We start from the raw sequence: 25,922 nt of genomic DNA on the forward strand, positions 1-25,922 counted from the left end.
GCTTTCTAAAACATTATGGTTATTGGTTTAGTCCCCAAATCAGTGTTGGTAGAGAAAACGGTTTATTTCAGCCATACTAGAATGTAGTACTGTATACAACTACTAGATGGTGCCATTTAGAAATCATTTCCAGACAGGAAAGCTTAAAAAAAAAAAAAACAGAACATAGGAGGCATTGACCGTGTAGGGTTCATTATTGCACTCTCACAGAATTACCATCATGACAGCAGAGAATTCTCAAATTAGTTTCCCCCCAAAATACTAAACTACAGGCTCACAACAACAATGCAATGAGACAAGTTGTGAGCGTGTAGATTCTCCAATTGTCTTAAGATGGTATACTGGTTAGTTAGCTGAAACTCCCATCAGCTGCCGCAGTAGTACATGCAATTTCAAGCTGCAGGCAAATTAACAAAAATGCTGAGCAAGCATCCTACACTGAAGTACGTAAATGTGTTACTGTATATTGATTAAAGTGGGTTCACACTTAGGGAAATAATTCCCCTTCATTGCTCTATTGAAATCAGCAGAGTAAAAAAAATAGTTTTTTATAAAAACAACATTTATTTTACAGAAAAGATATATATATCAAATCAAGTCATTATGACAAAAGAAATTACAAATTCAAACAGTTGGACAATGAAATCCAGAAAGGCAGACAGTTCTTTCTTTGCAATTCTATCTTGAAATGCAAGCCTAGTATAAAAAGTTATGAGAAAATAAAATAAAAACTGGTTTAACTTTTACATTAGATCCCATCAAACTAAGGTCTTTCTAAATCCAATTCCAAGTGTCTAAATTAATTTTGTCAAAATGTTGAATAGAAGATTGGATTACTTGGGCATCAGACAGTATGAGACTGTGTGGCTGTGCAGAGAACTGAAGTGACTTCCAGGTTGCTACTTTGGTGGGTCTGTGTTGATGCCGTATTTCTCTTTCAGAAGCTTCAGCTGCTCTTCTTTCTTCTTTGTGTCCATTTTCTGGAAAGCCTGGAAAACACAAAAGGAGAAAATAAGTTAAGGACATGATATGGTTTTTGTGCAAGCTCTACATTATTATTTCTTTCATGGAGAAAAAGAAAAGGTGGAGGGGGGCTGGGAGAGCAATGAGAAAAATAAAATCATACAGTAAAGTGAAACATATCTTAGATAAACAATCTAAGATATCTACATATCGTACTCCAGCTGGAACAGTATGTACATGAGTATAACATAAGGTGCATACAGCAAGGCACAAAGACTAAGTTGAAAAATCTAGTAGCACACAAATTATTTTAGGAGCACGATAAAGTTATCAAATAATGTGTTTTCCTTAGGAGGGGCTAGCGCTGATAACATGTATACCGGTATACATAGGAGGGCCTCCTATGTATACCGGTATACATAGCTTTAGTCCCCACACATCTCATGATTTGCCATTGACAATGAAAGGGGAATTCAGGTCAAATGTCCACTAAATCTTGTCCCCACACGTCTCAATATTTGCCATTGGCAATGAACGGATAAATTTGGTCAAAATTCCACTAAATATGACGTAAATTAAACATCAAAACATTAAATGCCATTGACATTGAAAGGAAAATGTAATATGTACGATTGTACGTCATATGCAAACGAGCAAATCAGCTATTAAACCAATCACAGCTAGGTATTCTGATGTACGAGATTATTCATGATGATGTATGATGATAAGAGTGTCCCTCACTACCAAGGTGTGATTTTTCTTTAATATAGTGATATGAGGTAGGGACGGGCAATATGGCAAAATATTATCAGGATCAATATATTTTCAGCAATTATCAAAATATTGATAATTATCAGGATATAATTTTTATGTTTATTTTTATATAATCTATTTAACCAATTTGTTTTTATGCTGATAGACTATTTGTTTTTTTATGCAGATAGATGCATAGATATAGATGGATTAATTAAATTAAATTAAATTATTATCTATATAGCTATCTATCTATGTTGCTCATGGATGCATGGATGGATAGACAGACTATCCGTTTTTATCCTGCTGTTCTATTGTAACATTCTCCTTGGCTTTGACTGCTTCAGACAGAACATCTGACACACAGCTACAGTAGACTATTAATTTACTAAGCTGGTAACTTACTCGGTTGCCTACCGTTGCTCGTTAATCAGGTCACACAATGGATGGACCACTGATATTTATCCAGCCAGGTCGGTGATTACTAATATCATTCGTGCTGTGCAACACATGCTTTTGTAAGCGACGCTAAGGATTGTTTTGATCGATAATAATCCGTCATGTGCGTGCGCACGTGCACTCTTTATTTGTGCGTGGAGCTGTGCACAGTGTTTCTCCCGTGTTTGGTTAAAAGTTGGCGTTCGAACTTTACAAATAAGTTTAGTATTCAACGTGCCGGGGACGCTATCATGCTGCGTTCACTCTGACACTCTGTGTGCTGCCTGCGAGGGAACAAAAGACACAAAGCACATGAGCACAGAGTGCTAAAAGGGGGAGGGCCGAGGGCGGTGCGGTGGAAGCAAGGGGAACAGATCTTCAAGCTAAAATGCATCGAGCCTCGACACGTTGTAGGCTTGTAGATCTGCTCTTTTTGGCGAACGACACCGCCGTACTACAAATATAAATGTAGGTATAGAACTGAAACTAATAGAATGTGTATTGCGGGATCAGAGTCTTAATTGTCTTTATCACGATTGAACGGTCAAATTCTGTAGTCGCACCAGTGCTACAAATTGAATTCTACAACTCGCACGGTGCTATTTTTAGTAGCATATGCGACTACCTAGTCGCACTGTCGAGCCCTGGGTGAGGGGTGTGTTAAGGGTTAAGGTTAGGTGTGCTGCCCCGTGGGAGGTGAGGGTTTGAGATATCGGACCAAATCTTTTACTTAATATTTTGCTCATATAGTGTGCAGCATCACACCAAAACACAGCCTCCTAGGTTACTGTATTTTATATTACAATTGAAGTAAACAGACAAAAGTGATACATACTCTGTTTGCATTGTAGTAGAGGACCACCAGGTATCGATTGCAGACATTGAAGCCTGACAAGTGGTCACAGGCATTCTTAGCATCAAAGATGTCCTCATAGACGACATATGCTGTTCCTCTTGATTCTGGCGTGTTCCCTCTGAAAACACATTTTACTAAATTATTAAGAGCAGGGGCATGCATTGTTACAGCATGCATCAATATCCTGACCAGACTGGTTACTAACATTTTGTTACATAACGTTTCTGTCAAACATACAAATACATTTATCAATAATTTCACCCCTACGGTGAATGCAAATATTTTAACGTTAAAGGAATAAATTAAATATTGAACCACCTACAATCAGTACACCATTAGCAGTACTAAAAACTATCTACAAGAAAATCCCTCCAGAGAGGATGTTAGAATTAGCAGTGTAGGTTCATATCCATATTTTGAAATACTTACGTTCTGATTTGACGTATTGGTCCATATTTCCCAAAGATATCATACATTTCCTCGGCTGTGATCTTGTACGGAAGGTTCCTGATGTACAGGATTCTATTTACCTCAGGAGGTAATCGTATCTGCAGGCAACAGACAACACACCCGTCAGTTACATGCATTTAAAGACGAGTAGTTACAAGACCGCAGTCTTTGTCTCACCTGAAATTTTACTCGTTTTTGACTTTTGACCAAAAGGACTTTATTATTCTCTCCGCTCATTTCCAGGCCCAGCTACATATATATAATGGTCCTGAGTTATGGCTCTCTTGGTTGTACCTAATACTAACCTCGTGCACATTGAAACACCCTAACTGAGGATCTAGTATGACTAGGAATTAAAATCAATAAAAGTTCATTCTCAGACTTTTTAAAATTACTTACTTGAATTACTTGACCAATTTAGTAGTACAGTAATGTAATTTAAACATGTTGAATACAGACCATTAGATATGTAATAGGCTGAATCTTCTCATTGGTTAGCAGTAGTGTTTGTCTTCTGCCAAAGTGTTTATGGCGTTTTGTATACGTCTTTGCATTTCACTTAAAAGTAATTTTGGTCATAGTTTCAATTAGGATTCAAGTTGTTCTCTTTGATGAGATTTAGCTTCTCAGACCCCAAACTTCAAATATCGTTGAATACGATTTTGTCCACAATTCCATACTGTAGTATTGATGTTGGTATCATAGGAGAGATAACCTGCAAGCACTGATCAAAGTAAAAATTCTTCTACATTCTCTAATTGTGTAGACTTGTAAATTAAGTAATGCCGATGTTTAACAATATTTGAATTATTGAGAATGTAAAATGAAACCAAATGGACCCACGGGTCAACTCTCCTTCCTTTAGCTGGGGACCACCTGGAACCCCTTCAAAAGACTACTACTACTAGCACCCTTGCTAAGTGCGAACTCCAACGTATTTACACTGCAATTCTCAACTGTATGACGTTGTGTTGCCGGGAGTGTGTTCATGAACATGTTCCGTCCCTCCCGAATAAACACAAAGTATAATGAACATGACATTCGTTTGTAAAGTTCTAAATGCGTTAGCCAAATAGCAGAAGCTGTGCGTTAGCCAGCTCACGTTAGCCTCTACAGCTCGCCGAAGCTGGTGTTTAAAGCTACACATGAATCGTTCGTCCTTTTAACAGCGTTCGATAGATACTAAAGACTTACATTAGCTCTTTTCGCTGCTTGCATAGCCATGGCGACGTACTTTTAATGAACAGTAAGCCCCTGAAGAAGGAAAATGTGTAACTATTTGCTCAGAATAGCACTGCTTGCTTGTCTGCTTGTGGTAAAATGGCTGGGCCTAGAGCTGGGCTGTTGTTGACGAATGACGAGCTTCCGGTTCGAACTTCTAGACCATATCCGGTCACCCCCCACACTCAACCAACACACAGTACACCTACCTACCTATAAATTAATGAAAAACATTGATTTAATATCAGTTTATACCCCAATCTATCAGTTTATAATTTAGGTCTGTGTCTAAATATTTATTAGAGATCAGAGTACAATTTTCTATACCAATAACCATAGTATAGATTTTATTTTATTTATAGTATGAAAATCCTATAAAACATACAAAAATATAGAAAAGGTAAAGTGCTAGGCTGAGGCAAGAAGCCTGAGGGGTTTATACGAGGCCTCTACCTATAAAGATAGATCAGCATGCATTTATAACTCTGATCTTTAATAAACCTATTTAAATCATGTGTATGTTTATACACAAATGCAAATCATAAAAATCAGTGGATCGGTTTTGATCAGTGATAAAAGCTTATTTGTCGAGGCGTTCAAACACCATAAAAAAAAATCTAAGTTGACGTAAATTATACATTTTAAGGTAAAGGAGTACAAACTTTGAAATATAAATGCATGTACAAATTACTCAAAGCAGTGGGATGACGATAAAGGGAAATGACTCTTATATGGAGGCATGGAGCTGCACTTTTTAATTTGATGAACGGCTGTGTATTTGTATGGGTGTTGTGTTCAACACGAAATGCAAACAAAAATCTTTTTTTTTTCAAAAACGTCACAGCAAACTTGCATGCAAAAGGAACAAATGAAAGGAACTGGAAAATAGATGAGCTTCAGTGTTGCAAAATTAAGTTGTTTTTTTTTAGCAATATGCTGTACTCAGCTCAACTGGCCCTCTTGAGGAAACAAACCATTTTTTTTTAAATGAAAAACTGTTAAATAAAACAAAACATTAAACTTAAATTCCACCCATTGGGCATATTAAATACACACTTACAATGATAACATACATCACATCACACTAAAAGTATATAAAAAAAACACTGAAGAACAAACAGTGATCCCATCATTCTGTTACGTCTGACTCGTCTTTCTGTTGCTGCCGAGCTGGATCAATCTCCTTGTCAAAGATGACAAGATCATCAGGTTCATCTTCCACCACCAGACAAAGATGAGTCACCATTGACAACTGGGCTTCTGAAAAAGCACCTGAAAAATAAACAAGTTATCAATACTCTTGAGTCCCTGACCAACTATTTCACGAATACTGATCTTGAAAGTGTCCAATTCATAAATTTTTATTGTTGCATAAAAAAACAATACATTTATTATAAATCACTTACCAAGACTGTTGTTGGAAGAATGGGAGGAGTCTTCCACTAAAACCTGTAAAATAAACTATGTCAGACATTGTCTCAGGAGGTAGAGGGGCCACCTGGGCGCCCCGAGAGTTGGTGTTAAAGTGTCCTTGAGCAAGAAACTGAACACCTAATTGCTCCCAATGAGTAGGTTGGTGCCTTGCATGGTTTCCCCTGCCGTCCAAGTTAGCCGGGGAGCCAAAAGCTACTTAAAGTATGATGACATTTTGCATTAAATAGTCTTAATATGGTGGGGTATACAAAAATGTCCATAACCTTTTTTTCGCATTTTTTCCGGCAAAGCAGACCTCTTATTCTGCAGATCTTAATGACCAAATTAATAGAAATGACATCACAGGTCCTCTCAAATTTCAGATGGCTGGCTCCCCGGCTAAGTATGAATGTATGTGTGAATGTAATGCATTGTTTTTTTTAAATTAGTTTTTGGCCTTTATTGATAGTATCAAGTGAAGATGGGACAGGAAAGAGGGAGAGAGAGAAGGGGAGAGACATGCAGCAAAGGTCATCATGAATGGGAATCCAACACGCGACACGCTGTCAGGCCAAAGCCTATATGTGGCATGAGCCTGGACCACGGGTGCCCCATGTAAAGCATTCCTAAAGTGCCTTGGATAAAAGCGCTATACGTAAATGCACCATTTACCATATGCATGTACTGTATGTGTATATGTCGGAATCAACCATGCTAAACTCAACCACTCATTTGCATGTGGTTCTGAAAAACAGCGTCACATTCTTTCATGACGGGTGTATTCTAGTACCGTGTTCCCCGTAGAAGCATCATCTGCATGCTGTTCACTGGCCTCCATTTCAGCTTCAGGTACCAGGTCTGGTGAGCACAAGCGCAAATCAGTAGAGAATGAGGAAAGAGACTGAAAGCAGGTATTGTTTACAAGTAATCAGTAGATCAAGGATCAAGATTTGAGTTTAAGATTGAAGAAGGAAGTAAGTGTTTTTCATGTTTGGCCTTTACTAATAAGTAAAGAGTTAAATTGACAAAACCTCAAGTTATATGGAAGCAAATCTAATATTCACAAGGACGAGTCTGAAATGCTATTTACTAAGTATTGCGATCGGCTGGGTATGTATGTCGGTGTCCTCCAACAGCCAACCAAGGTACATTTCAAGGTTGGTATAAGGTCAATAACGGGTCTAAAGGATTTAGAATTGCAGAGAGCTCCAGGACTAAGCAGCAGTCGTACCCAGACAGGTGCAGAGAGCTCTAGGACTCAGAGCAGCAGTCGTACCCAGACAGGTGCAGAGAGCTCTAGGACTCAGAGCAGCAGTCATACCCAGACCGGTGCAGAGAGCTCTAGGACTCAGAGCAGCAGTCATACGCAGACAGGTGCAGAGAGCTCTAGGACTCAGAGCAGCAGTCATACCCAGACAGGTGCAGAGAGCTCTAGGACTGAGAGCAGCAGTCATACCCAGACAGGTGCAGAGAGCTCTAGGACTCAGAGCAGCAGTCATACCCAGACAGGTGCAGAGAGCTCTAGGACTCAGAGCAGCAGTCGTACCCAGACAGGTGCAGAGAGCTCTAGGACTCAGAGCAGCAGTCGTACCCAGACAGGTGCAGAGAGCTCTAGGACTAACCAGCAGTCGTACCCAGACAGGTGCAGAGAGCTCCAGGACTAACCAGCAGTCGTACCCAGACAGGTGCAGAGAGCTCTAGGACTCAGAGCAGCAAGTCGTACCAGCAGTGGTGAGCGCACCTCATGGCACGCTCTGCTGTGCATTTCTAGTTTATTAATAGATTAGTTCATACTTTAACTACAGAATATGGCACCATACATATACATACAATAGTCTTCGTCGGTGCAGGTTGCATCCAAATACACATCCTAGACAGGAATAAAGAGATCAAACTTAAGTAATAAATATTTGTTGTTTATGAATTCTAATATAAATATTAATAGCATTTAGATCACATACTGTACATTTGGTGGCAAAATAACAAGTGATTATAATCAAACAGCAGGTGACCGCTAATTAATCATTGAAGCCACATTAGAGAAATGAGCTTGAACTTTTTTCCTACATTTTGACATTCTTTGCCTATGACATCCACAAAATAAGGACACCTGCACTGCATCAGTGTGCCATACTGTATGACAAAATCCATTATGAGAATACCATCAATTCAATTACCATATCAAGGAAGCAAGGCTCAGTGTGGTCTTGAGGCTCACAGGTTGCAGGTTCAATCTCAGCTAACAGGGCTGTAGGGAAAATGACATGGTAAAACAAATGCATAAAGTTCATTATGAAGACAGATACAGTGGATCACGTGAAAATTCAAGATGGTTTTAATAAGATACAGAGCACTATTTTACCCCAACATAGAATAGCGTAAAACAAGACAGATGCCTCTAGTTTGAGGGTGGCAACGTTAAAGTTGCAGAATAAGTGATGGGTTCATAGATTTGACACAAAAATGTATAGCCATTAGCCAGTACAGCTGGTGCCAATGAACAAAAAAAAGGGGCTAGTAAAAAGGGATAACCTAGCACAGTGGCTTATATTGCATTCCCCCCGCCCCCCCCCCCCCCCGTAACTCCCAATAAAGGGGCAGAGGGACAGAACATTTGTTTGCTTGGTTAAATATAGCAGTCATTGATCAGTGAAATACTGCTGCCAAACCCACATCAGGAACACCAAATACATGACAGTTTTGGTTCACAATACTTTGGAATCTTGGCACAGACATGAGCTTTCATTACTGAATTGGAGCTCAGAGAAAACTGTGTTCTGTAGTTATACTGTATGCAGTGTGCTAATTTATCGTCTTCAAACTAGAGACCAGACCAGATTCTAATAATGGCCTAGTGGCGCATGCAACATATAGGCTCTGGCCTGACAGTGCTTCGCATGATCGAGTCCCGTTCATGACGACCTTTGCTGCATGTCTCTACTCTCCCTGTCTCTCACTCCCTCTTTCCTGTCAGTCTTCACTGCAACTATCAGTAAAGAGGCAAAAAAGCCAAAAACAAATCTTAAATAAAAAAGGCTAATCGAATCAAAATACGACAACCAATGAATAATATATTCACATGAGCATACAGATACACTTGTGAACTAACCAGAAGAATGTTCATCATCACGATACGCGTCTTCTTCAATCAAGTCACACTGAAACAGAACAGGACATTTGACTGAGTCTTAATGCAACTATTGATGGCTTCGATGCCGAAATTGTAGATAAGCATTCAAGAGGCATACAGTATGTGTCAGACAAAATGGTAATGATGCATTTGTGTTCTCCTACCTTATGATGGGTGCCAACATTCTGTGCCTCCTCCGCAACAACTTCAGTCTTAACTCCCTGTTCTGCATTAAGACATTCACAATAAAAGTTCAAATCAAATAAATTCCAAACGAATCCACACCTACAACAGTATTGTACATTGCATTAGAATATAGTCGGTATACCTGGACACAGAAATAAATTCCAGTCAACTTCCAAACTCCCATAACAGGACTTACCACAATCTATTTACTGGTGAACCAAAATAAAAGGGTTATTGTTAGTTTGCTACATGGGCACTGTGTTTAGATTGAGGCTGCAAAATGCCAGTACAATTTTCTCTTTCCAGAATATAGCCATCCTGTTACATGGACTGCAGCTGACCTGACAATCTTCTGGTTAACAATACTTTGTAATCTTGGCACAGCCACAAGCTTTCATAAGGGACAGCATTGGAGCTCAGAGAAAACAGTGTTCCGTAGTTATATGCAGTGTGCTAATTTATTGTCTACAAACTAGAGACCAGACTAATAATGGCCTGGCTGGAGCGCCTGCTGGCCTAGTGGCACATGTCACATATAGGCTCTGGCCTGACAGCACTTTGCGTGTTCGAGTCCCGTTCACGACGACCTTTGCTGCATGTCTCTCCCCCTTTCCAGTCCGTCTTCACTGTAACTATCAATAAAAGGCGCAAAAGCCCAAAACAAAGCTTAAGAAAAGGCTAATCGAATCAAAATACAACCAATGAATAATATATTCACATGAGCACACAAATACACTTGCAAACTAACCAGAAGAATGTTCATCATCACGATGAGTGTCTTCTTCAATCAAGTCGCACTGAAACAGAACAGGACATTTGAGTCTTATTAATGCAACCATTGATGGCTTTGATGCCGAAATTAAATTGTAGGTAAGCATTCAAGAGGCATACAGTATGTGGACAGACAAAATGGTAATGGTGCATTTGTGTTCTCCTACCTTATGATGGGTGCCAACATTCTGTGGCTCCTCCGCAACATCTTCAGTCTTAACTCCCTGTTCTGCAGGGGTATCTATTAAGACATTCACAATAAACGTTCAAGTTCACATCAAATAAATTCCAAACTAATCCACACCTACAACAGTATTGTACATTGCATTTGAATATAGTCAGTATACCTATGCCACAGAAATAAATTCCAGTCAACTTCCAAACTCCCTATAACAGGCCTTAGTAGCCTTACCATAATCTATTTACTGGTGAACCGAAATAAAAGGGTTATTGTTAGTTTGCTACAAAGGCACTGTGTTTAGATTGAGGCTGCAACATGCTAGTGCAATTTTCTTTTTCCAGAAGACAGCCATTCTGTTCCTGTAGCATGGATTGCAGCTGACCTGACAATCTTCTGGTTAACAATACTTTGTAATCTTGGCACAGACATGAGCTTTCATAAGAGACTGCATTGGAGCTCAGAGAAAACAGTGTTCTGTAGGTATATGCAGTGTGCTAATTTATGGTCTTCAAACTAGAGACCAGTGTCTAATAATGGCCTGCCTTGTTCCAAATTTTACAAGCCCATAGCAAGTTACAAGTTGTGTGGATAATGGTCCAACTGCAAATCACAATGCAAGTTCAGTGCCAAAGCTCCACTATATACAAAATCTAGATTGATTGTCCTCACATGTACAACTGGCTGCCTGTGGTCATGCCAACTAGTATGGTGATGGTCTCAATGTACATCTTCATGGCAAAAAATAAATAAATGCATTCTTCTGTAAATACTTCAGCTACCCTAAGTACAAACCTGGTTTACAAGAACAATGTTGATGTAAATAAGGGATTCAGTGGAATAAAGTAACTTTTTACATGCCTAGATTATGAACTACGATTCAACATTCACACTGCTCAAACTTTTATAGCTGCATTTGTGGCTGGTGTTGTTTCAAGATGTTATGGACATAGTGCCTGCAAAGTCGGGACTGGTCTGCATTTGAGTGGACATACAGACAAATGCTGTCATAGCCTGCATGGCCATCTATACCAATATATTGTGTTGGCACTATACAAAGACAGCCAAAAAGGCTCTAGGCGGGTAAAAATATGGTTTGACCCTAAAAAAAATTGCAACAAAAGGTTTCTCAACTTTTTTTTGTAGTATTAGGTGTCCTTAATAACATACTAAAAGTTTGACCACCCGAAAGGTGTTATTTTCAAGATGGCCGCCGCCAGTTCTTAAAATACCATTACTCCTCCATTATTCATCCTAGAAAAATAATTTTGGTGTCTAACCCTATGTCTTGGTTATCTAGGAATCCAATTAGCATATATAAATTATATAAAAGTACAATGATATATTAAAACAATTGTTTATAAGGTTATAACAGTGTAATAGGACATTTCTCTTTTCTATAATGCCGTACTGCTGTATAGGTGAATTCATCACCTATACACAATTCACATTCTGTTGAAGCTTTCAGGAGATTTATTTTGATACCATAACAATAAGGAATATATTCATTATTACTGGGTGGTACTGTCATGTGACATTTGTAAAAGCATGGCTGCCAAGTGATAGACTGCATGGGAATATTACACAAATCATGGAATAAATTTACAGAGAAATGTCTGCCCTTTTTTTTGTAAAGGTGTCTGGTAATAATAATAATAAAAATAAGTCTCCTATAAGGGTAGTGTTTCCCAAACTGTGGGCCGGGACAAACATTGTGAAAATAGGCAATCTATAAAAGCTCACAACGCTGAGTGTCTTTGCAGCAAACACACTCAGTCAGTAGAACCAAATGGCCACTTGTCTGGTCTATGGGGAAGATGGACTCCTCAGTGGGGATACAGTGGAGAGAAATGGCCCCTCATGGGCCTAGAGCAGGGGTGTCGAACTCAACTTGGGGCGAGGGCCGCATTGGTCAAAAGGTCACTTGATGGGGGCCACAACCAGTTGCGGATGCACGCTCAATGTCTCATAGGGGATTCACACTATGGTCCCGGGTGCGCACTCGGGACCACTTGGCAGATGTTGTGGTAGTGTGAATGATCGTACCGTTCCCGGGAGCGGATCGCCCAACCGTCCCCGGGACCGCATGGGGGAGGGTCTCTGGACCGTTGAAGTGTATTCAGATACGGATCGTTCCAATGTGAATGCATGCGTACCTAAAGAAGGAAGTGGACTGTTTTTTTTTAAAGAACGTGACAATCTCTAGTCGACGAGCCAAGCGTCAACAAAAAAAAACACAGCCGCTGCACGATGCGTAACACCAGCGCATTTCTCAACGCCGCCCTTCTCCTGTTGAATCTGCTTATACGCGCAGCACCGCGCTGATCTTATTCTGCGGGCTACACGTGGCTCTTGGGCTTTGCTTGGCAGTTTCCAAAGTAAAACAAAATAATAATAATGCTAAAGTAGAATCCATAGCAAACTAATACACTGGAGCACAGAACTGACTGACAGTGAATAGCAGGCAGGCTGACAGTGAAGTAGTATCATGGCAAAAAGCCAAAGAGGCAATGCAATTCAGTGTGTCTGGATTTATTTGAGACAATGTCGCACAGTTGATGGTCAGTGTCCGTGCGCGCCAGCCATCAAGCACACCGTCATCAGGAGGATTAAAGTGTGTTATGCAAGTGTACCCGGGTGCGCTGTTGAGTCTCGGGCAATGTGAATCATGGCCATCGGGGACCAGGCAACCGTATTCGGAAACGGTTCCAATGAAACGGATTCAGTCCGTCTCAGTGTGAATCCCCTATTAGTCAGTCACTGCTATAATATCTATCTATCTATGCTCAGACCCAGCCAGCCAGCCACACACATAGTGCTCAGACCCAGCCAGCCAGCCAGCCAGCCACACACATAGTGCTCAGACCCAGCCAGCCACACACATAGCTCCGTAAGGGAGTGGTTGCACCACTCAAAAAATCTTCAAAAAACTGAAGAGGCTACTGGAGATTGGAGAACCTGATTTGGACATGATCTGATGCAGGACAATATTATGTCACTATGACAGAAAGAGAAGATGGGTCTGGCCACATTCATTCACCCCATAATCTCAGTGGAAATTGGGGAATATGTTGACAATAGTCGACAGCTCTGCCGATTAATAATCGATTAATTGAACCCACCCCCCATATTAATCAATATCACAACATGGAGGTCTTAGAACTACCACCACAGGGACAGACAAGCCCCAATCTCTCAAGCTCTCAAGTGCCCCATAGCTTTAATGGGACAAATCCAGTGACCCCCCACTCCCCATACTCCCCTGTACCCACCTGAGGGGAACCCTAGGCCCACTAAACTCTAGACCGGACCCCCCTTTACCTTCTCACCCAACCCCACCTATCATACTCCCCTCTGCACCCGGTAGAGACTTAGGTTCTGACTACTCTGCACTAAGAGTAAGTAGAGCGTCGCAGTCCCGCCCCCTTGAGAGAGACGGAGAAGAAATCACCGTTCATTTTCCTTATAGACTTTTCAAAAAGTATTTATTTATTTAAAGACGTTTACACTGCGGACAAAGCCAACTCTTGTCGTGACAAATCATGATATTAAACACAATGTTTTGGGCCAAACAAAGAATTAGAAAGTAGAAAAGAACAGCAGATTACAACACTTGTTTTTCTTCTTTGTAATTATTTGTTTGGTCCAAAATATTGTGTTTGTTGTCATGATTTGTCACGACAAGAGTTGGCTTTGTACGACGCTTATAATGTCTTTCAATAAATACGTTTCGAAATGTCTATGGGAAAAATGCATTGGGAATTATTTCCTGGGCCTGGCGTCGTCATGAAAGGGGGCGGGACTGCGACGCTCTATAATGCAAGAAATTAGTTTTGGGTGGGGTGTATAATGATGAATTATTTACAGTAGTTTGAGCCAAAGTTTATCCACCAAGCTATCCAAAACGTTTCAATATTGCAATCATGTAGGCTATTATCTATCAACTGACAATATTCTCTGCCACAACCTTCTGAATTACTGAAAATTGTGACTATTAGTTTTGTTGTGTTTTGAGGATATCTTGAAACCTTATTCCAAAAAATATTTAAATATTCAGACATTTATTAAATATTTAGTTTAGTTAACTTGAAACTGGTGACTATTTCAGAGGGTTTTAACAGAGTCACAAACACAATATTGGATTTCACAATTATCTAATTGCAATTGCAATTTGAACAAGTTCAATGGACTCCTAGACCCCAAACACATAGGGTTAGACACAAAAAGTACTTGTCTAGGATGAATAATGAAGGAGTTAGGCTATTTTAATGGTTTTTAGGCCATCTTGAAAATAACACCTTTCGGGTGATCAAACTTTGGTAAACTTTTAGTATGTTATTAGGGACACCTAATACTACAAAAAACTGTTGAGAAACCTTTTGTTGCAATTTTTTTGGGGTAAGGTGCTTTTTTTTCATAGATTTACTCGCCTACTCATCAAATAAAAATACAACCAATTAATATTATATTCACATGAGCACACAAATACACTTGCGAACTAACCAGAAGAATGTTCAGCACCACGATACTCGTCTTCTTCAATCATGTCGCACTGAAACAGAACAGGACATTTGACTGAGTCTTATGAATGAAACCTTTTTTTATTTTTTTTATTTATATTTTTTGTCCCACGATTTTGTAACCCATTTTTCACCCCTGTGTCAATCATCCTGTGATGTGATCCTGGGCTCTACACACCCTCCGCCAACCTAGGGAGAGCAGTTGCTCCTTTACACCTGACAGGGGGGAGTTTCCCTGGTTGGACGTAGCGCGTGGAAGGAACACGTTATTCCAACCAGTTCCTTTCCCCTCCATCAGGCGTCCCGGCTGGCCAGGGGGAGGCAGTTTATGAATGCAACTATTGATGGCTTTGATGCCGAAATTGTAGGCAAGCATTCAAGAGGCATACAGTATGTGGACAGACAAAATGGTAATGGTGCATTTGTGTTCTCCTACCTTATGATGGGTGCCAACATTCTGTGGCTCCTCCGCAACATCTTCAGTCTTAACTCCCTGTTCTGCAGGGGTATCTATTAAGACATTCACAATAAACGTTCAAGTTCACATCAAATAAATTCCAAACTAATCCACACCTACAACAGTATTGTACATTGCATTTGAATATAGTCAGTATACCTATGCCACAGAAATAAATTCCAGTCAACTTCCAAACTCCCTATAAGGCCTTAGTAGCCTTACCATAATCTATTTACTGGTGAACCGAAATAAAAGGGTTATTGTTAGTTTGCTACAAAGGCACAGTGTTTAGATTGAGGCTGCAACATGCTAGTACAATTTTCAACAGAAAACAAGTTTGGAATTTCTTTGTGCAGCTGCAAACAGCTGACTCAATTTCGCCAATGCTTTTGGCATTTGTTGAGATCTTCTCACTCACCAATGAATGTCTCTAATGGCACAACAGGAGATTGTGGGGATTCAGTCTGGACCTACAATTGAAACAAATGCAAATTAGAATATTCATTCAAATGAAAACGATAATTCCATTCACTTTACAACAACCACAAAGCAACAAATATAACGCCAAAAAAACTTGAAAAAGTATCAATTTAATTAAAATAATTTAATTGTACCCCATCAGAACCGAGGGAAATGTATGTTAAAAAAGGATTTCCACCATTACGTGTAGTGGGGTGTCAAACTACTGATTTGGTAAAAGATAAGTAAAAAAGGGAAAAATGCCATTGATGAGATCACCAAAGTAATAGAAACTGAATTCTTTTTTCCAAAAATAATATTGATCAGCCACATCCTGTCACACTTCGAGAGGATGTTTTCAAACATTAAAGTGGCAATGATGACCCAGAATGGCTTTGTGATCTTGCATTTTTGGTGGATTAATTGAGCACTTAATTGTGCTTCATTTAACAAAGTTGTCAAGTGCTAGAATTGAGCCTGATCGATAACTTATTAGAATTGTGGGATTGATGCCACTCACCCAGAGATTTACATCAGATTGGTTTGGTGCTTTAAACTTAACCCATTCAGGCCTAAGGCCGATTCTAAAAACGCCTCTAAATCCTGACCTAAGGTTTCTGAAAAATTCAAATATTGATATAGCAGAATCAAAATTTTTACATTTTTGAATACTGTACATACTGTACAGAACCCAAATATGGGTTCCCGGCCTGAGGGGGTAAGGTACAAATAGGGAACCCCGCCCAGAATGGGTTAAACCTGATCTGCAACCATAAAAGCCGCGAAAACTATATTTACATCATGACGGCTGTCCAAATGTTAAATTGTCATACTATTACCGTTTCCTCTGTTGTATCAGTGTCAAGACCATCCATTGTAATTGTATCTTCACTGGTATCACTTTGTTCATCCAAGGTGTCTTCTGTAAATGCATCAAAGAAAGCACACAACACTAAAATGGGAATGAAATGACTAGAATACTAAAGATGCGGTCAGGTAAGGTACCAATAAAAAAAGAAAGAAATCAAGATGAGAAGAAAATGTACCATCCAAATAATCTGGGATAGAGACTGTGTCTGTGCCGTCATCATTGTCACACTGGAAAAAAGTAATTAAATTGAATTAATTTTACAGTTAAAACGTTTTATGCTTAAAAAAATATCATTGTGACAGGATATAATGAATCCAGATTTAACATTGCAACAAGAAATACAAAAATAAATACAAAACTGCTTTAAAAAGCAGAATCTAACAATCACATACCCTTCCTGTTCAATATATTTAGCTATTGATAATTTGATAGTGTGTGCCGTTATAAATGAAGCCACACAATTCACAACATGATACAAAGCTTTCTTGCGTAGCCGGACCATCTCTGCCTACCGATACATCTAAACTTGGTGAATGGGCTAAAGAAAATAACAGCTTCACAGAACCGATGCAAATATGTTGGGGTGGTCCTTTATATTGGGACGGCAACAGGATTGGTTTTCAAAGCAGTGGGCGTAGGTTTGTCACTAGTGGTTTTCTTCAGTGTCCATTCTGTCCAGCCCATTCACTGCCTTTAGATATCAGACTCGGGTGGAGATCTCTGATAGTCTGGCTATAAGCAATCTGAAAACATCGTCAAAAAAAGGAAAAACAGTGCCCTCTTTTCCTTTGAATTTGATGCGAGTCAGTCAACTGTCTGTCTCGAGAGACTAGGCTATAAGAGACCAGCTAGGGGGAATAGGCACGCCCATTAGCTGTTCTAAAATCCATGGTAAACCACCACTGTCACTTTTGGGATTATTCCTTTAATTTACCCTACCATAATTCTGGCCTCTAGGGTTCTAAAACAGTTTTTGGTCAGCTATAAAATGGTATTGGTACAGTTGTATTCTACCTTGTGAGTCGTGGAAATACTCTGTGCATCCTCTACAAAATCCTTGGTCTCAACATCCTGTTCTGCAGAGGCATCTGTCAAAACATTCACAATACAACTGCATGTTCACATCAAAACAATTCCAAACTTGTTATATTGCAAAGACACAGTATGCCATTGCATTACTTTGATCCCTAAGTGAGTATTTTCCAATATTCCAAACCTTTTTGAAAATAAATGTGTGCCGCTGCAAAACAGTGACCATATTCACCAATGCTTTTGCCATTTAAGATATTGTCACTTACCACAGTATTTCTCAAATGGCACACAATCAGATTCAGGTGATTCACTCTGTACCTATAATTTAAGAGAAGTTCGCCATTTTAATATGCATGAAAATGCAATAATTAAAACATAATAAATTTGACATTACAGGTATTTCTATTCACATTTACTGAACCAAAGCAACCAGAGAATTATAGGAAAAACAGTTTCTTTTTTTAATAGTATACTGTGACATTTTATGTTACAGAAATAGTTTCTAGGCTTATGTGCATTTTGTATATAATATGAAGCATTTGTAAGCCAAAATAGCAAGTTAAGAGTATACCAGGTTGGATTCTGAAGCGATCACATGAGAGGTGGTTGTGGAACTTGTGGCATAATCGGAGATGCCAGCATTATCACACTGAAAAAAGGAACAAGGAAACAGTTTAATTAACTTTACTGTTAGAGGTTTTGCTTCAAGTAATGAACAGTACAACAACAAATACAAAAACACATTGTAAACAATCCTTACCTCCTCATGGCCTGAAAACACCACCTCAAAGACACTGCATGGTTCAACCTCCATCTGCGTTTCACAATCAATCAGAAGAACCTGCACATTAAAGAAGAAAAAGGAAAGAAACAATATGCATAAAGCACTGGTTTTATGCATTATTACCCAAATTCATGGCATTAATTGATTTAAATTGAAAAGGAAACATTGAATCTTTGTCAAAGTTTGAAGTCCTAACACAAACTCTGAAAAGCACTGGATATTTCTGAATATTAGTCAATTTACCAGAATGCAGTCACTTGTGTTTTTCAAGACCCTTGCTTTGCACCAAGACTTGACAACAGGTGACCAGACAACACAGGAAGAACCAATAATGAGAGTCTTAGCAGCTCTCAGTGGACCAAACTCTGTAAGTGACAACAGGAAAAGAAATTATGAAAATGACATTCGTTTACGCAAGATAGGCTAATTACAGGTTTATGTAAAGATTTGGGCAATCTAAAACAGATTCTACCATCTACACTATTATGTACATTGTTGGACTTGATATAACATTTTCAAAACTCAGTTTACAGTTATTTCAGCATACAAATGTAATACAATGTGGGGATCAATGACAACTGAATAATATACTGTAACTTACTTGACTCCAGAACGGCAGCAGGGTCGTTTCCCTCAGTGTGGTTCTCTGGCTCCTCTGGCACACTTTCCAATTCAGGGTCCAGGGTCTGAATGGGTTCAGCTACTATGACCTCCTCCTCTCCCAACTCGGCTTTAGAGGTGGGAGCAGCCTCTGCACTTTCAGGGAAAGCTTCAATGCAGATCTCCACAACTTCTGCTGCTTCAGGGACAGTATGCTCCTCTTGCTGATCAGTATTCTGTTCATCTTCCTGGCAAGGCTTTTCATCCACTTCTGACATCTTAGGAGTGACATCATCATAAGGAGTCAGACTTCCGGTGGGGATTTTACAAGTGATTTCCACCCCACTGTCTTGGAGACCGACTTCCCACACAGACTCTGACTGTCTGATGAATACACACTTTAACACTTTGTCTGTACTGGGCCCAACATCCTTTTCGAAAGAGGACACAACCTCTGGATCCAGCACCAACTCCTTCTTGATAGTTGCAGCCCCACTAAGCACACAGTGTGTACTGTATCTAGGAAATTGCAGGAATGGTGTCGAGAGTGTACACATTTTGGAAACTGACACTACTGCAGCATTTCCATAATCCACAAACTCCACAAGAGCAGTCTTGTTCGCATGAATTTCTCTTACAACTGCACGGTACCATGAATTATCATCTTCAAACTCTGCAAGGATGAGGTCACCTGGATGCAAGTCTTTAATTTTACCACTTTCGGCTGATGACTCACCATCGTTGAGTTTGTCCACAATGGAGAATAGGTCATCTTGGTCCTTGGCTAAGTGGACATAAAAACTAAGAGGGTTGTTACAATGCAAGACAAAGATATCTGCTTCCATACCAGCTGTTATGGATTGTGGGGGCAGGTCTGTTAATTTAGGGAGGCCCTCCTTGTCAAGTTCAGGAGCTACAAGGTCTTTAGTTTGATCTCCATCATCCTTCCGGGCATCATCTCCATCCTTCCTGGCATCAGCAATAAACGCGGGTTTAACAGCAGCATCAAAACATTCACTGGCCTCAAGACTGCTCGTCAGTTCTGATAATCCTGCTTCTGTGCTAAGCTCCTCCTGTGGCTCAATACAAACACTGATTGTGCACTCATCTTCTTGGACAGACTTTTCCTTCAACGGTTCAGAGGGTTCATGAACAGCAGAACTGTCATTTGGGGCAATGTCTACCCCACCATCCTGAAGTTTGACTTCCCAGCCAGATCCGGATTGCCTGATAAAAAAGCATTTGAACACCTTTTCTCCATCTGTGGATATATTCTTGTTGAAGGTGGACACAAGCTTTGGATCCAGCATTGACTCATTTTGGAAGACTGCAGCTGCACTAAGCAGACATTGTGTACTGTACGCAGGAAACTGAAGCAAAGTTTTGTTGAGTTTGCGGATGTTGTCAACGGGTACCTCACAGGAATTGCCAAAGTCAACAAACTCCACAAGAGTCATCTTGTTTTCACGGATTTCTCTTACAACTGCACGATACCATGAATCATCCTCTGGGAACTTTGCTTGGACAAGGTCACCTGTTTGAAAGGCTTTAATTGTTTCGGTGGATGGCTCACAATCATTGAGTTTACTCACAATTGAGCATATGTCAGGCTCATCACAGGCTAACTGCACATAGAAGCTAAGAGGACTGTTGCTGTGTGAAACAAAGACATCTGCTTCCATACCTACTTCTATGGAGTTAGTGGGCAGTTCAGTCAGTTTAGGGAGGGTTTCCACCTCTGGTTGAAGAGACTCGTAGCTTTTCTTCTGAGATTCTAACTTTGATCCCTCTGGACTTTTTTGTGGTGGAGAAAGATTCTGTTTAATTGGTCTGTTATTGGCTGGTTCAGAGCAGTCTTGCATACTACTCTGCGTCTGTGGCATGCCATCCAGCTGCCTTTGTTTTGGAGTTTTGTAGAGCTCCAAAGTGGCACTCCTAACCTTTGAGGCAGGGCACTGATTTGTCTTTGTGGCTTGTGTACCTTCCATCTCAGTGGTGGGTTTTGAAAAAGCATTAAGCGAATGCTGTGCATTGCTGGTGAACCTGGGTGTACCATGGCAGCTTGGCATGTCAATGTGAAATTTCTGCTTGATAGTGGCATTAACTTGGCTTTTTCCGTGATACAGTTCAACCTGCAATGTGCCGTCAGGTTGTTTGGCCACTACTAGAGCTCTAAATGACTGCTCTGTTGCATTAGTCTCAAACCAGCCATTTACATCACTGGGGACGTTGGCAGGGATGTCTGAAAGGCCACACTCTATCGCTTGCACTGGAACAGAGATGATGTCACTTGCCTCTTTGGGAATGGGAAGCAAGTCAGATGGTTCCACAATGAGAGTATCGCCATAATCCACAAAGTGTACCCGGATAGATAACCCCGGTCGCACAGCCTTGACTTGTCCTCTGTACCATTTTCCGTCTGGGTATTTGGCCAAACACAACATTCCAATAGTTGTTGGGAGCTTTGAGCTCTGAAGCTGGGGACACAGCCCGTTTACTTTCAATTCAAGATCTTTCACAATGTCAGCATTCCTCTCTAGCTGGCAGTAGAACTTATTGACATTGTTAACACATGTCACTATGACCTTTTCTTCAGTCCCCGTTTTGATGTTGTGGGTTGAGTAGTAGTATGTGTCCAAATGTAAAGGGGAAGCAGGTTCTTTTGAGAGTGATGCAATCGTTGTATGTTGGACCATGCGGGTGCAGGCACTTTCAAAGGGAGTTTCGAGATCCACAATGTTGAACACAACATTCTGCTCATTGTACATGACTGCATAAATGGTGGACTTCAAAATGACATGGCTGGATGCCGCAGCATCCACAAAGTCCTGAAACTCCACAGTTGCTATCTCGTCCCAATCATTCATGGGTGATGTAGGCTTAACAGGGTTGTAAAGGCTACATCGAAAAGCTTGAGCTTTCAAATTCAGGAAGTTTGGGTTTATCTTCCGCAGGTCATGCAGGGGGACTCTCTTGTTCTGGCCGTAGTCTACAAACAACACATCCACATGCTGTGTTGCGTCTCTGTTAAGAGCAAGAGCTCTGTACCACTTTCTATTATGTGGATGGCGAGCAACACACACAGATTCTGTGAATGGCTTAAACTGGCTGTTGGCATAGAACATCTGTATCTCTTGCATCAGCAAATGCAACTGTCCTTTGTTCTGGCACAGTTGGCACCAGAAGTCATTTGGGCTGTCAATGTAAGACACACTGACATCAATTGCCGTTCCTATTGGAAACATAAGCTCTTTAAAGGTAGCAGGGCCACTGTCATTCAAGTTTGGTGTTCGGGAAGGAATCTCACGGTTCTCGTTTCCTCTGGATGGTAAAGCAGCTAGCTTTGATTTGACAGGGTAAAGGACAGGAGATGTGGTCCTGTTTGCATTGGGGCTTTTCTCTGACACATTCTCAGCAAGGCCTGAATTGCACATCAGCTTATTGACATCTTGATCTCCGTGTGCTGTAGAGTCTGTGACCGTGATCTGAACGATACATGTGCCTTCATACATTGCAGTAACATGTATGTTCAGGACTTTATCCATGACCGCTTTGATGAAAAGGTCAATGGCACTACGGCTCCATGTCTCATCTTTTGGCTTGATATCAGCAAGGCGACATTTCAATGCAAGTCGGGGCAGCTCTTTAAACCTTTCAGGAAGGACACGGATGCAGTTTCGGTCAATTAGTTCAGCGTTTCCATAATCAACAAAAAACACATGGACTTGAGTCTTGCTGACTTCAGTCACAGTTGACCGGTAAAATATACCATCTTGTGCCTTGGCAGCACAGTATAGGCCAACAGTTGGGTTTCTGATCGAATCCGTAGACGCCAAATCACTGTAAAGACGGTCCATGTTCTCCATCAGTTCATCAAACTCATCTGCATACTTCTGTGTCTGGATCCAAAATTCGAATGGGTTTGACACGTGCTGCACAACTGCTACATGTGAAGAGTTGAGGGGGAGGTCTTCTGCCAACAACTTCTGAATGTTGCTCCCTTTTGGGTCCTTTGCACCTTCAACAGGTACAATTGCTTGGCTTTTTCGTTGAGCTAGATGCTGGCTGCTTGGTGTGCTGGAGATGCTAAAATCTTGGAATGCTTTTTCACACTCCAGAAGGCACTTCTCTTGAGAGCCAAACAAAGAGTTGACGTTTGTTTTTTCATCTCCATACAGTGTGACATAATGGACACCCTCACAAAGGCTTTGGTATTCAAATTTGGCAATCACAGTCTTGTATAGGATCAGGGATTTGAGATACTCAATCTGTACTTGTGTCCATCCAAGGCCTTTGTCAGTGACACCATGGAGTGAGCAGACATATGTCACAACTGGCATCCTGAAGAACTCTGCAGCCAATGGCCTTATGTTCTCTACCTGAACAAGCTGTTTCTTCCCGTAGTCAACATTTAGTACTTCAACCACATTGTTGCCTGGCAATATTTGCTGTAAAACAGAACGATACCATCTGCCATCACTTCCTCTTGCGGCACATGGGGATCCAAGCATGTCAGAAGAGACTATGCAAGGAGTAAATCTGCCTTCATAGTACAGTGTGATCTGCTCAGTGACTTTCTTCAACTCTTGCGCGAAAACCTTCAACTGACAGAAAACACGCATCGGGTTTGTTACTTCTGTGACAATGACAGTCTCTACGGTTCCCATCTGCAACTCCGGGTACATGAAGCGCTGCTGGTTTAGTATTGACAGTCCTGTCCCTGGTGCTTCTTTTCTCATGGACTCCTGGTGCAACTCTGTGGGCAATACAACACTGCTAGGAGGCTGTAATGACTTGAGCAAGAAGTCAGAGAACATTTCTGATGACAGCTTTTTGGAAAATCCCATCTCATACATTTGCTGAGCAATGCTGGGTATGTGCAAGACAACTGTTCTCTGGGGCACCATCACATTTTGGACATGTGCTTTCACAGTCTTCCAATTAAGAGTTTTCAAGAACTCCAAAGCCATCGGGGACCACTTTCTCTCAAGTGATAGTGGCAGGACATTAGCGAGGACACAGAATTCCACTTCAGGTGGAAGGTGGAAGAACTCCTTCTTACCCCATGCCAACATACTTGGGGTGGCAGTGAGTGTCCATCCTTTATCAATAAGAAACACCTTGTAAGTTGAGCCATTTCTTGAGACTACACGTGACCTGTACCAAGTCTCATCCACCTGAACCAGGCATAGATCTCCAGGATTTCCGTCAAACTCGTGAAGTTTGTTTGTAGGAAACTGAATATCTTTTGACAGGTACTGATAGTCTGCTTTTCTTTCCTGGTTAAAGTTGCCCCAGAGTTCCACAAGCGGACAGAGGGGATTCAAGTTCACCCTAGTAATGAGAACAATGACATCTGATCCTGATGCAGGGACTCCAGGTATTGAAGGCATTTTGGCACCTTGCATGTCAGCATCAGGCCTAAAACATGCAAACAGGAGAGGAAAAATATTGACAAATATTCTACAGTTTAGGGCTACAACTATCGATTATCTTCTTAAGGATTATTCTATTGATTACCCTTTAATTAATCAAATAATCAAGCATAAATATATATATATATATCTCAGCTAATCATCGTGAAAATAGCCGATCTACAAGCTCATAACATGTCACATTGCGACACGCTGTGGTCGGAAATCATCTGCAGACAGTCATAAAATGAAATCAATGCAGTCATGTGGAGAGGCAGCTATACTGGATTAGTCAATATGCACATGGCTACCAGTTACAACTATTGATTTAATCTATTATTACATCGATCATATGTTTTGTTAATCAAATAATTTCATTAAATCGTTTTTGTGGGGGGCTATTTTTTTCAACTTCAACCATTTTCACCCATCTTCTAGGACCTCACTAGGGTTTGGGACTTTTGTTTGTTCGACATGTTGCAGTTTTCCTACTACACTAGTCTCCGTCTGACCGTCTCGCTCGAAGTTTGCATGCATATTAGTCCTAGATCAGTGGGCGTATCCAACCCTCTCACACGTGTAGAACCGATGCCGGTTCTTCAATTTCAGAACCGGTTCCGAGTCCCAACCCTAGTCCTCACTAATGCTCATTATAATATAGCACCATTTTTGTCTACTTGGCAAGTCTGGACAGAGGAGGTCTGGACAGTTCAGAAATCATCGATGGGGAATCCAAATCAATAGAAACAGCAGGCTTTCTATACCTGGGAAGTTAGCATGCTATAATGGAAGCTATTGATTGTTCTTGTGTTAATAAATAAAATAAGAAAAGAACAAGAATAACAATCTGCCCAACGATGATGTCACTGGTTTCTGAAATGTCCACAGCTCTCCTCCGAGATACAGACCAAGTAAAAAATAATCAATAATCATTATTAGGTAGGACTAGGTATGTACCCAGCAATTAATTTCATTGACGTAAGATGTTTTTTAATGCATTTTATAGTTGAAAATTAATGAATTCAAAATGAACACAAAAAACACATTGCATTTTGATCTATAAGGCCAAATCCAATTGGAAAATATTAAGACTAAAGAGTACCGGTATATAAAATCCAATCTTACACACCTGCTCCCTCCCAATAATAGATTACATCAAGCAAAAGTACGGTAGGTCAAACCAATTATGCAGTTAGTCCAGTGCAAGTCGGAGCCGATCAGAAGCACACTACTGACCAGCAGGGCAGCTCTCCTTCAGACATAACATGTAGTAGGTCTATTGGAACATAGGCTACTCTGCATTTCCATGTTCTCAACTAACGTTGGATTATTTCTTAAAATTGGCCAGATCGCAGACAGCAGGAAGTAAAATAAACAGGACGCAGACCTAATTACACCACTATATAAAGTAAAGCATTTTCACAGA

The 25,922-nt window shown here is 40.5% G+C and overlaps 2 protein-coding genes across 2 annotated transcripts; both read right to left on the bottom strand.

Annotated features, from left to right (window-relative positions):
- Positions 1-445: 445 nt before the first annotated feature.
- Positions 446-4,785, bottom strand: sf3b6 (splicing factor 3b, subunit 6). Its single transcript, XM_083790136.1, has 4 exons — positions 4,655-4,785; positions 3,440-3,558; positions 2,990-3,128; positions 446-989 (listed from the first exon to the last, which is right to left on the bottom strand). The coding sequence occupies exons 1-4, from the start codon at positions 4,682-4,684 to the stop codon at positions 900-902; spliced, it is 378 nt and encodes a 125-aa protein (XP_083646262.1). The 5' UTR covers positions 4,685-4,785; the 3' UTR covers positions 446-899.
- A 1,025-nt stretch (positions 4,786-5,810) lies between these two features.
- On the bottom strand, positions 5,811-24,475 carry tdrd6a (tudor domain containing 6a; the record flags this gene model as incomplete). The annotated part of the gene is made up of 10 exons (XM_083790576.1): positions 5,811-5,953; positions 6,088-6,130; positions 6,885-6,952; positions 14,863-14,911; positions 15,316-15,389; positions 15,755-15,806; positions 18,270-18,347; positions 18,459-18,539; positions 18,726-18,847; positions 19,084-24,475. 10 exons carry the CDS (start codon positions 24,473-24,475, stop codon positions 5,811-5,813), a joined length of 6,102 nt encoding a protein of 2,033 aa, XP_083646702.1.
- Between the last annotated feature and the right edge of the window lie 1,447 nt (positions 24,476-25,922).

This window comes from Protomyctophum parallelum, assembly GCF_964188405.1.
Source record: "Protomyctophum parallelum genome assembly, chromosome: 19".
Classification (NCBI taxonomy): domain Eukaryota; kingdom Metazoa; phylum Chordata; class Actinopteri; order Myctophiformes; family Myctophidae; genus Protomyctophum; species Protomyctophum parallelum.